The sequence below is a fragment of the Populus euphratica genome, unplaced genomic scaffold, assembly GCF_000495115.2.
Source record: "Populus euphratica unplaced genomic scaffold, PopEup_1.0 scaffold2.1, whole genome shotgun sequence".
Lineage (NCBI taxonomy): Eukaryota > Viridiplantae > Streptophyta > Magnoliopsida > Malpighiales > Salicaceae > Populus > Populus euphratica.
In genome coordinates, this window is record NW_011499846.1 from 22,347 (window position 1) to 33,772 (window position 11,426).

Sequence of the window (11,426 nt, forward strand, 5' to 3'; positions counted from 1 at the left end):
TAGTAGTAGTAGTAGTAGTAGTAGTAGTAGTAGTAGTAGTAGTAGTAGTAGTAGTAGTAGTAGTAGTAGTAGTAGTAGTAGTAGTAGTAGTAGTAGTAGTAGTAGTAGTAGTAGTAGTAGTAGTAGTAGTAGTAGTAGTAGTAGTAGTAGTAGTAGTAGTAGTAGTAGTAGTAGTAGTAGTAATAATAATAATAATAAAGAAAGAGAAGAAGAAGAAGATGATGAGAACTTTGAGATGGAATATTAATGTAACGATTAAACAATGATAATAACAAATGTCAAGGTTAGAGGTTCCACTAATGGTATATCAAACAAGTATAGTATAAACTCTTATTATTGAATTGGAAACCACACACAAAGGAGGTTCCAATCAGATTATATATTGTTAACATGATTACATTAGTCATCTTATTCAATTAATGCTAATACTTGTAAATCTCGTCAAGCATTCATGATTATAACTTATGTTAACAACAAATCAAGTTCCTTTCATAGCTCAGGTGTCGGTTATACCATACATTATGGGCTATGAAAGTGCCAAGCATTTGTTGTACCAAGTGTTATACAACATAAATCAAGATTAGTCATTTAACAAGCAAAGTATTAAAGAGTGAACAAGATAGCAAATATAAAACATGTTAGTATCAAACATTAAAGTCCATATTAAGTTTACATTATACTTATTCTTACACCATTAGTGTAACCTTTTCACCTTGACATAATTAACTTAGCTAGACATAATGAAAGAAAGCAAAATAGATAAACAAAATAAGAACATAAAAGTTAACTAAGTAAAGGAAAGGAAATGAAAGGCATAAACTTAATATTAATGAAAACAAAGCATAAAAAATACAAAGAGAGAAAGGAAGAGCATGATCTTGATCTGGAAATCAAGATGCCTAAATGCATGGCAAATGCCTCCTTTTATAGGCCAAAAATGGGAACTATTGATTTGATGACTAATTGATAAGTGGGTGACCAACTTTTGACTTGGTGACAATCCTTATCTTCTCTTGTCTGCCCAAAACGTCATTGATAACGTCAAAATTGGAGCCAGTTGTAAACATGAAAGTTGTAGGCAATTGTCTCAGCTTTCTTGTGTAAAACATTCAGCTCATTTGGACTTCTAGAACTCCAGATATGGCCAAAATACCGAACAGTGCTCGGGCTGGAAGACAGATTCGGGCTTCTTTGTTGTTGCTACAATTTGGACTTGATAATGGCCTTTTTAGATCTTGGGCTCCATATGAAAGTTGTAGGCCTATGTCTTACCTTTCCATCCATATAAATTGGACCTAAATCTGAGATCTGTAGCTCCAGATATGACCCAATTACCGAACAGTGTTCTGGTTTGGTTTGCACCAACCTCTCTTTTCTAAGTTTGGTCATCTCTTTATCCTTGCAATTTAAGTTCTTCAAGTCATCAATCAATCCTTTCATTTATGTGATAGGCCTGCATTAAAAATAGATATTTACCATAAATTATAGGTATCTTATATTATTAGATACATTATTATAAAACATATTTTAGTTAAGGAGTTATTGATACTTCAAGTGCAAAATAATGATATAAAACCATGATAAAAATGCACTTTTAAGTACTAATCAGCACACGTGTTAAGAGGAAAAAGGTGAATGACATATACACATGTCGTATATTAAGTTAAGCCACATAAATCAAGTCATTAGCTGAGCCTCTAACCCATTTAGTCAAGCTGTGATTCGCGCCAAGTTGATCCATCAAGTTGTTAACTAAAAAATATTCTTGGAATATCCCTGGTTAAACCCCAGCAAATCGACTAATGTTCAAAATTGGTTTATTGATCAGTTCAGCCTATTTTTTACTCATTTTCAACCAAGTCAGTTTGATTCCCTATTATTTTAACCATTCCAAATTCATCTACAGTGTTTATTTTGTCAAATGTAACTCCTAAAGGTGATATAGTCATTTAAAGAATAAAATAACTACAAAAAAATACACAAAAACTCATCCCAAAATTGATTAAAGACAAATATGATAATTGGTGTATCAGATCGAAGGCACTTTTTGGCTCACAAGAGTTTACAGAGATCATGGAATATGGTAATAAAGAACCAGATTCCAAAGAACTAGAAGATTCTCTACAAAAAGCATATAAGCAAGTCCTCAAAGCCAATAAAAAAAAAAAGAACAAAGCCAAAACTATTATTTATCAAGGTCTCGATGAAGCCATATTTGAGATCATTGCTTTTGTAGAAACCTGAAACGAAATATGAGAGGCTCTTTAACAAAAATACAAAAGAGCTAATAGAATCAAGAAAGCACGTCCCCAATCTTTGCGAGGTGAATTTAAATCATTATAAATAAAGCCGTTGAAATTTATTTATGATTACCAAACAAGAATTATAGTGATAGTCAATCAAAAAAGAAGAAATGAAGAAGCCCTTACAGATGCTCAGATTACTAAGAAAATTTTGAGATTTCTAAATCCAAGATTTGATTATATTGTTGTTGCAATTAAAAAGTCCAAAAAAGTAGAAAAGTTGATGGTGAATAAGCTTATAGGTTCTTTACAAGCTCATGAACAAAATATTATGAAAAGAAATGGAGATAAGATAATATATAATACCTCATAATCAAAATTATCCTTTAAAGAAGGCATATATGTACAAAGGGGACTTCAATAAATGGATATACCACTTGACAAAAAGGTCAACAAGAATGAGGAAGATTTCAACAATTTTAAAGAAAAGGAACATTGCAGATGTGTTATAGGATTCAAAGGCAGAGGTGTTAGAAAAAACATTAGAGGAGGGCGAGGACAACAAGCATTTGCTCCTAAAAAAATAGGAGACGTTTACAATAACTATGACAAAAGAAATATCAAATGTTATAGTTGCAATTAGTTTTGGCACTATAGCACTAAATGTAAAAAGAAAAGCTCCATCAGAGGTAAATGAACAAGCCAATCAGTTTGACATCTTATTGTCAAGGACTACAATGAGAGATTAATTGTTTATATGAAGATGTCTAAGAATAAGATGTTCCTCTAAACATCCAATATGATGCAACAAAGTGTTTGAGTGTCATCACCAATAATGAAGAGTGGATCTAGCACCTAAGGCTTGGAGATCTAAATTTTACAAGTTTTAAAATACTAGCAAGAAAGAAAATGGTCAAAGTTATACCCCATATTGACCATCTAGATGAAGTTTGTAAAAGTTATACCCTCAATAAGCACCATAAAGCTAGTTTTAGGTCAATTATAAAGTAAAGAAGTCACTAGAGTTAATACATATAAACATCCATAGTCTTATGAAGCCAATGTCAACTAATCATAATATGTACTTCGTTACTTTCATTAATGATTATAGCTAAAACATATGAGTAAATTTTCTGAAGAGGAAGTTAAAAGAATTTAATTACTTTAAAGAGTTTAAAGCAACTATTGAAAAGCAAATTAGCTATAACATTAGAACTTTAAGATCTATTCAAAGTGGAGAATATACATCAAATGACTTTAAAACTTTTTATACGCAATAAGGTATCAAGCATCAGACAACACCATCCTATACACGACATCTAAATGGTGAGTTGAGAGAAATAATTGAACTATTTTTTATACGGTAAGAAGTTTACTTATAGTAAAAAAGCTACCGAAACAATACTAGGTTGAAACAATGCCATATGTAGTGTGTCTATTGAATCACTGCCCAACCAGAAGTCTACTAGTTGTCACTCCTAAAGAAGCATGGAGTGGTTACAAACTAAGTGTTACCCATCTTTGAGTTTTAGTTGTGTGGCCTATGCAAAGATCTTAGATGTAAAAAGGACTAAACTTGATGACAAAAATGAGACATGCATCTTTTTCAAATATGATGATAGAAGGATAAAATATAAATTGCATAATTCCATAACCAAAAAGGTGATTATAAGTAAAGATGTTTTCCTTTAAAAAGATAAAACTAGGCACTTGAATAAGGATCAAGAAGATATCAAATGGATCAATATTGATATGATCTTTAAAGATGAAGAAAAAGTACCACCAGTACTTATAGAAGCTTTAATAGTCCATATAGATGATCCATAAAATTCGATATACAATTCTATGTATTCAACAGGAGAAACATACCAATATCAGGATCTTCATTATTACCATTATCGGCATCCTCATCAAAAGAACCAAGAAGGATGAGAAATATAAAATATTTGTACGATGTCACTCAAGTCATGGAAGATACAACTTTATTTTATTTCTTCAAAAATAATGACCTACTTAGCTTCAATAAAGTTGTCATAAAAAAGAAATAGATAGAAGTAATGGATGAAGAAATACATGTAATTTTAAAGAATGATACCTGGAAGTTGACTAATCTACCAAAAATTAAAAAAACATTTGGTGTTAAATGGGTTTATAAGATAAAGAAGAATGTAAACGGAAAATTACAAAGATATAAAACAAGATTAGTGGATAAAGGCTACAATGAGGGAGAATGCATTAAATATGGAGAAGTATTTGCTCTTGTAACCCAACTATAGACAATTAGACTGATAATCTCACTAGCTACATAACATAGAAGGAAGATCTATCAACCAGATATGAAATCAATATTTTTTAATGGCTTCCTAGAAGAAGAGATCTATGTTGAACAACCACTTAGATATGCTGAATGCGATAATAAAAGCAAAGTATACAAGTTGAAGAAAGCCCTCTATGGTTTAAAGTAAGTTCTATGTGCTTCGAATACCAGAATTAACAAGTATTTTCAAGAGAATAGATTTGAAAAATGCTCATATAAATATGTAGTGTATGTAGAGAAAGAAGATGATGGAAGCACATTATTTACATGCTTATATGTCTATGATCTGATTTTCACTAGCAACAATCCCAACATGTTTAAGGATTTTTAAAAAAGCATGGTGCAAGAGTTTTAAATTACAGACATTGGTCTAATGACATAGATTTTTAGCTTAGAAGTGATACAGAAAGAAGAGGAGATTTTTGTATCCCAAAACAATTGTACTAAAAATATTCTTGAAAAGTTCAAAATGAAAATCTGCAATCCAGTATCAATTTTAGTTGAAAATGAAATGGAATTGAGGAAGAGTAAAGTAGAAAATATTGATTCAACCTACTTTAAAAACTTAGTGGGAAGTTTGTAATACTTGGCATGTACTAGACCAGATATACTTTATGGAGTAAGACTCATCATCAAATATATAGAGAGACCAGATTAGTCGCACTTAAATGCAGATAAGTGAATTCTCTGTTATATCAAAGGAACAATGAATGAAGGTATGTTTTATACTTTAAGTAAAAACTTCAATCTTGTGGATACTTTAAGCATAACAAGATTATTTTTTTTTCTTTTATGAGAGATACATCTTTCACATGGTCATTCAAAAAGCAATCGATAATATTGTTATGTTGTTACCAGCTCAGTTATATGTCATTTCATATGGTTAAAGAATATACTGAAGCATTTGGGATTTTCTCAAGAAAACCCTATAAAGATTTATATTGATAATCGATCGACAATTATATTAGTAAAAAACCCAGTATATTATATAAAAAAAAAAAAAAAGCAAATACATTGATACACGTTATCATTTTATCTTAAAATAAAGAATTTGTACTTATATCTTGCAAAATAAATTATCAAATTATAAATATCTTTATAAAGCTATTAAATGAAGAGGTATTTATCATATTAAAATTTATGCTTTGAAATCTATTAAGTTTAAAAAAAATTGTTATTGAAGTTTAAAGAAAAATTGTTATAGTAAATTTAATCTAAAAGGTTAAGGATGAGAATCATTGATGATTGATTGACAACCACCGACCACATTCATCAACTCACTTTCATGGTACCACGTATCATTATCTAAAATCACTTTTGGTTTTGCTTTCAATTTTTTCTTAAAAAGAGGTGAAACCAAATTTTTGTTTCACTTTCCTGAATTATTAGAGGTGCCGCCAAAGAGGAGTTAGAAATTTGAGGTTGGGGGAGCCGGAAATCATATTGAGATACAAAAATTATTTATAAATAAAATATATATAGAACAGTGATATATATTGGGATAGGCTTTCCAAACCACCATCATCAGTGGTTTTGGTTTTGCTTTCAATTTTTTCTTAAAAAGAGGTAAAGCCAAATTTTTGTTTCACTTTCCTTAATTATTAGAGGTGCTGCCAAAGAGGAGCTAGAAATTTGAGGTTAGGGGAGCCGGAAATCATATTGAGATTTATTCTGAATTTTGAGGGGCCATGGCTCCCCACTGCCCCCCTTAGTTGTGCCCCTGGGTGCTCCCTTTGTTGACTACCATTGTTTGTGTAGAGAATAGCCAGTGGCTACTTAGAACTCGTAGGAGAAGGCACTTGGGAAATCAAATTTTCAGGTGTCATGAGGACAAACAGTCTCTGCTTTATTTCACGTATCTTATATCATCGAACCTGGATTTTCTGTTTATAAATGGTGTCAGAATGAGCAGAAACATACTAGAGGTTAAGTTTATATAGAGAACCTCCAGTTTTACGTACTGGACGTCTGGCCATTGTACTACTACATATGTCTTTACAAATTAAGGTGGACTGCAGAACATTTAATAAATCTGACGTCTCTGGACTGAAAGTGGAGCTACTCCTGTTTTCTTTGTAAGTTATCCCCTGTTTTAGCAGTCATCTAAATTGCTATGCACTGTTTTTATGATTTTGTTCTTGTACGAGGTTGTTGGAATATTGCCAACTCTAAAGCTAACTGAAGGGATATAGGTTGTCAAGCAGGTACCGGTTCTTGCAAGAGTATGTGGAACAGATCCTTTTCGCCGAACGGATTACTTCTTAAAGCAGGTGGAATCAACTGGGTTCTGTGGGGTGCAAAATTTTCCAACTGTTGGGTTGTTCGATGGTAATTTTAGACAAAATCTGGAAGAGACGGGAACGGGAGGGCATGACCAAACTATGTCATCTGGGAAAAAAATTCTCATACTATGTCCACATTCTTCTCTTATTTGGCTGTCTATTGAATCCAACGGCTATATTTTGTTCCCTTCAAAATGGTCAGATTGGAGGTTCAGATGATTGAGAAGGCACATAAAAAGGGTCTCTTGACAACCCCATATGCTTTTAATGAAAATGAAGCCAGGGACGTCGCAAAAGTTGGTGCGAATATCATTGTTGCCCTTATGGGGCTTACTACATTTGGGTCTGTTGATGCAAAAACAGCTGTCTCATTAGATGAAAGTGTATTTCGTGTGCAAGCTATTGCAGACTGTTGGCTTCCTTCTCTTGCTCAGGCTTGTTCAGAATTTTTTTCGTTGATTTTTTTCTTGTGATTATCTTCATCATTCAAAGTCTCCAAGATTTTATTCAGTGCTGTTTTTCTAAAAAGAGTTTAGCTTCTGCCATTTTCAGTTTGACGTGCCAAAACGTGGACTTATCGGCTTAGAGTTAATAACGGATCTCTTAATGGCTTTGCAGGCCCCATATCCGGACCCAGAGAGGTAGAATTCATACCGAAGAGAACCAAGGGAGTTCATGGATCCTATGGTGCATCAAGCATGGAGAGACTGCCTGTTGAACAAGCCATTTCCATCAAATGAATGCCAAGGTGGGATGTCTAGCGTTGCTCCGTTGTATTTCCTTCTGCGTTACCCTTTATGTCTCTACATTGAGAATGTGATGAAATAGGTATATCCTGATGTAAAGTGTAAAACCTTCCTTTCTGTTTTTTCACCATGTACATGTCTTGTACAATTGCATCATTTGCTGTACTTCTTAAAAACATGCATATACTGAAATGTAATGCGAAATGTTAAAAAACTAGCAATTTTCTTTGGCTAGCCATTTTATTTTGATCAGAAGCAAAGGCCCAGACCATTTTACCAGGTCATTCTTTTGTTCTCTCCCTCTTAATTCTGTGCTCATAATGGTGCTTGTTGTGTGTCAATCCTCTTTCAACAGTCTTTCTGCGGGTATTTCTTAAAAGTCACAGTAGAAGCAGAGATACAGAATAAATGTCTGCTCTTTTAAGAGACTATCGAACAATGAAAAGATAAAAGAAAAAAGATAGAGAGACATTCAAGATACTGATACTGGGATTTCTCACTAACGGTCGCCAGATTGGTAGTTGATATTTTGGGTGGCAAATTGCCATGCACTGGATTCGTTAATGAAAAAAATAATATAAATTATATTTTGATTATTTACTTAAAAGTTTATATTTTTTTAATTGAAATAACTTTTTAACATGATATATAAACTATGTTAATCAAGCAGTAATGAGTTCAAAACTCATAACTTCCATTTTATTTGATAAAATTATACACAAGGTTTATTCGAGTATAATTAGGGAACTTCGTTGAATTCATTAAGAAAATTTGCTGTCACTGCTAGAAGCCAACATGCAAACCTTATTATTTCTTCGATTCTTTAATCGAATTCTTTGTCTACTTCAATTTAGAGAATCATACACGACGTGATGCAACAACAACAGCCATTTAAATAGTATTATTTTCTTACAGTTTTTGATCGAATTCTTTGAATCAGCCGTCCAATGCAGAAAACTCTTCAAACATGTGTAGGCTTGGCCTAGTAGTAAGAATTTCTTAATCAATGGATGTTGATGCCAGAATATCCTATGTTAAAAGAAAGGACGAAAAAAAGGTTGTTAAAATAGTATACTAAATCCTTCTTAAACATCAAATACTCTTACTCAGATTGTCTTTTTCCATACGTTGTTCTAAAATATCAACGATAAAACAGTGAAGTGACTTCCTATGAACATTGTTCTGGAACGTCAACGATTAAACAGTGAAGTGATTTCGGCTACGGATGGTTGAGGAGCATCATGCTGCCAGCCACGAGTTGTTAAATATAACACTCCCCGCAGTGTCATGAACTGCAATCAGAACCAACCTTTCAACTCACAACATCAGGTTACTAAAACCAGAACCACTCTGCAAAGATTGGACCAAAAACATGGATAATTTATGTAAAACTCCAAGAGTTTTCTGCATTGGAACGGCTGATACAAAGCTTGATGAGCTCAAGTTTCTTTCTGAATCTGTCCGGTCCAATATTAACTCCTTCACTGACATCTCTTCCTTCAAGGTACCTTCTTTGCAAGAAAAATCGCATAATTTTCTGAGTTTATTTAATTTGAAACTAGAAATGTACATTCTACTGAAACTTTAGTTAAACTGTTCTCGAAGTCATGCAGAGGTCATAAAAAATGGATTCTAAAGTTGAAGTCAATAGCATCCAGTCTCACTATGTAGATTTTTATAGTGCCATCAATATGAACTGTTAGTTTATCCTTCATGTTGTCTTTTCAAAGAATTTGAACCATTTTTTTGTTTCTTTTGAAAATGTACTCAATTTCTCTCGATGAGAATCATGGAACAACTTTGACAGAATCATTAATTTTATCTTCTAAATTGGAACCGCAAGGTCATGTAGTCTACATAGCTGCTTCAATTAGTAATTTCCATAAAGAAAACTTTAACAAGTTACCTTGTATGTTTTCAAGTTGTAGTTCAATTTGGAGCTGCCCTTGTATATGATCAGATTTTTTTTATGAAAATGACAGGTAGAAGTAGTGGTTGTTGATGTCAGTTGTGGTGAGAAGGAGACCAAGGATTTAGCAGATTTTATCTTTGTGCCAAGAAAGGATGTTCTAGCTTGCTATTTTGGATCCATTGAGAAATCCCCGAGGATTCTTACAGATGAAAGAGGCAAAGCTGTTGCAACAATGAGTAAAGCACTTGAATATTTCTTGAAGAAAGCTCAGGAGGATCAGGTCCTTGCTGGAGCAATTGGCCTTGGAGGCACTGGAGGCACATCTCTGATATCATCTGCTTTCAGGTCCCTTCCACTTGGAATGCCTAAGGTCATTGTATCTACTGTTGCTAGTGGTCGAACTGAATCTTACATTGGAACCTCAGATATGATACTGTTTCCATCTATAGTAGATATATGTGGGATCAATGGTGTTAGTAGGGTTGTGTTATCAAATGCTGGAGCTGCTTTTGCCGGAATGGTGGTTGGAAGGCTTGCAACCAGTAGACAAGATTGTAGCAATAATGAGAAGTTCACTGTTGGTTTAACCATGTTTGTAGTTACAACTCCATGTGTAAATGCTGTCAAAGAAAGATTGGCAAAAGAAGGCTATGAAACCATGGTTTTCCATGCAACTGGGGTAGGAGGCAGGGCAATGGAGAATCTAGTTGGTGAGGGTCTTATTCAGGTATATTACTTTATAATTTCATTTGCGTTCAATGTTGCGTTGCAAGTTCTACTAGAGATATTGCATTTCCTAATCTTGAAAGGCTAAATAAGAGTTTGGAAGGATCGAAGGCCACATAGAATCCTTGTAAGCAGAACTGAAGTGTTTCATCCTCGATGACATGTTTCACCGTCTGGTTTTTCTCAGGGCGTGCTGGATATTACCACGACAGAGGTTGCAGATTTTTTGGTTGGAGGCATTATGCCCTGCGATAGTTCCCGCTTTGATGCTATCATAGAGAAGAACATTCCTTTTGTATTGACAGTAGGAGCCTTGGACATGGTGTCCTTCGGAACTAAGGATACCATACCTTCGAGATTCCAACATAGAAAGATTCATATCCACAATGCACAGGTTATTACTCCCCAGTAAACTCGCTTAACGTCTTTGCCCCCGTTCTGTGGGAAGCACCGATGCAATTTCCTCATATTTTGTCGCTTTCAGAATTCAATCGTCCGGACCACAGTGGATGAGAATAAGAACTTTGCTGAATTTATAGCTGATAAACTCAACAGGTCACCATCATCAAAGTTCCGTGTTTGCCTGCCACAAAAGGGTGTCTCGGCTTATGATGCACCTGGGAAGCCATGTTATGATCCAGAGGCTACTTCTACACTAATAAATGAATTTCAGAGGCTTGTACAGACTACAGACGATCGGCAGGTAACAGTATTCCTCGTAAAATCTCGTATCGTAGTTTTCCAACCTCCTGTCTGTTCTCAAGTCTTGTACATAATCATCCACGCATTAATCATCTAATTAACTGCTCATTGATTTTTTTGAAATGGAACTTTCTGATAAATTGCAGGTTTTAATGATTACAGGTAAAGGTGTATCCATATCATATCAACGACCCCGATTTCGCAAACGCATTGGTCGACGCGTTCTTAGAGATTAGCCCATCGCACCCCAAGGATTCCGTGGGGCATCACACATAGATCGGCTGCCTGTTGCACAAGCTAAAAATTAAGAATTTACGTGTTCTTAGTATGGTTTGTAGTATTTCATGAGGCGTACACTATCGTTCCCTAAAATGTAATGTGATGTCCTAATAAAGGTTATCTTTTTTTTAAACAAAGCAGTATGCATACAAACTTTAAAAAAAAAAAAATTGAATTATATAAACATACATTTAAAGGACATACATATATAGGAAGCAA

At 33.9% G+C, this 11,426-nt stretch overlaps 1 protein-coding gene across 1 annotated transcript in view; it reads left to right on the forward strand.

The window, feature by feature from the left end:
• Positions 1-11,204, forward strand: part of LOC105137896 (uncharacterized) — a 24,979-nt gene extending 13,775 nt beyond the window's left edge. Inside the window, exons 4-8 of the mRNA XM_011043830.1 lie at positions 8,987-9,092; positions 9,571-10,227; positions 10,414-10,620; positions 10,711-10,929; positions 11,091-11,204. Coding sequence (XP_011042132.1) covers positions 8,987-9,092; positions 9,571-10,227; positions 10,414-10,620; positions 10,711-10,929; positions 11,091-11,204 — 1,303 coding nt within the window. The remainder of the gene's footprint in view (positions 1-8,986; positions 9,093-9,570; positions 10,228-10,413; positions 10,621-10,710; positions 10,930-11,090) is intronic.
• Positions 11,205-11,426: the final 222 nt, after the last annotated feature.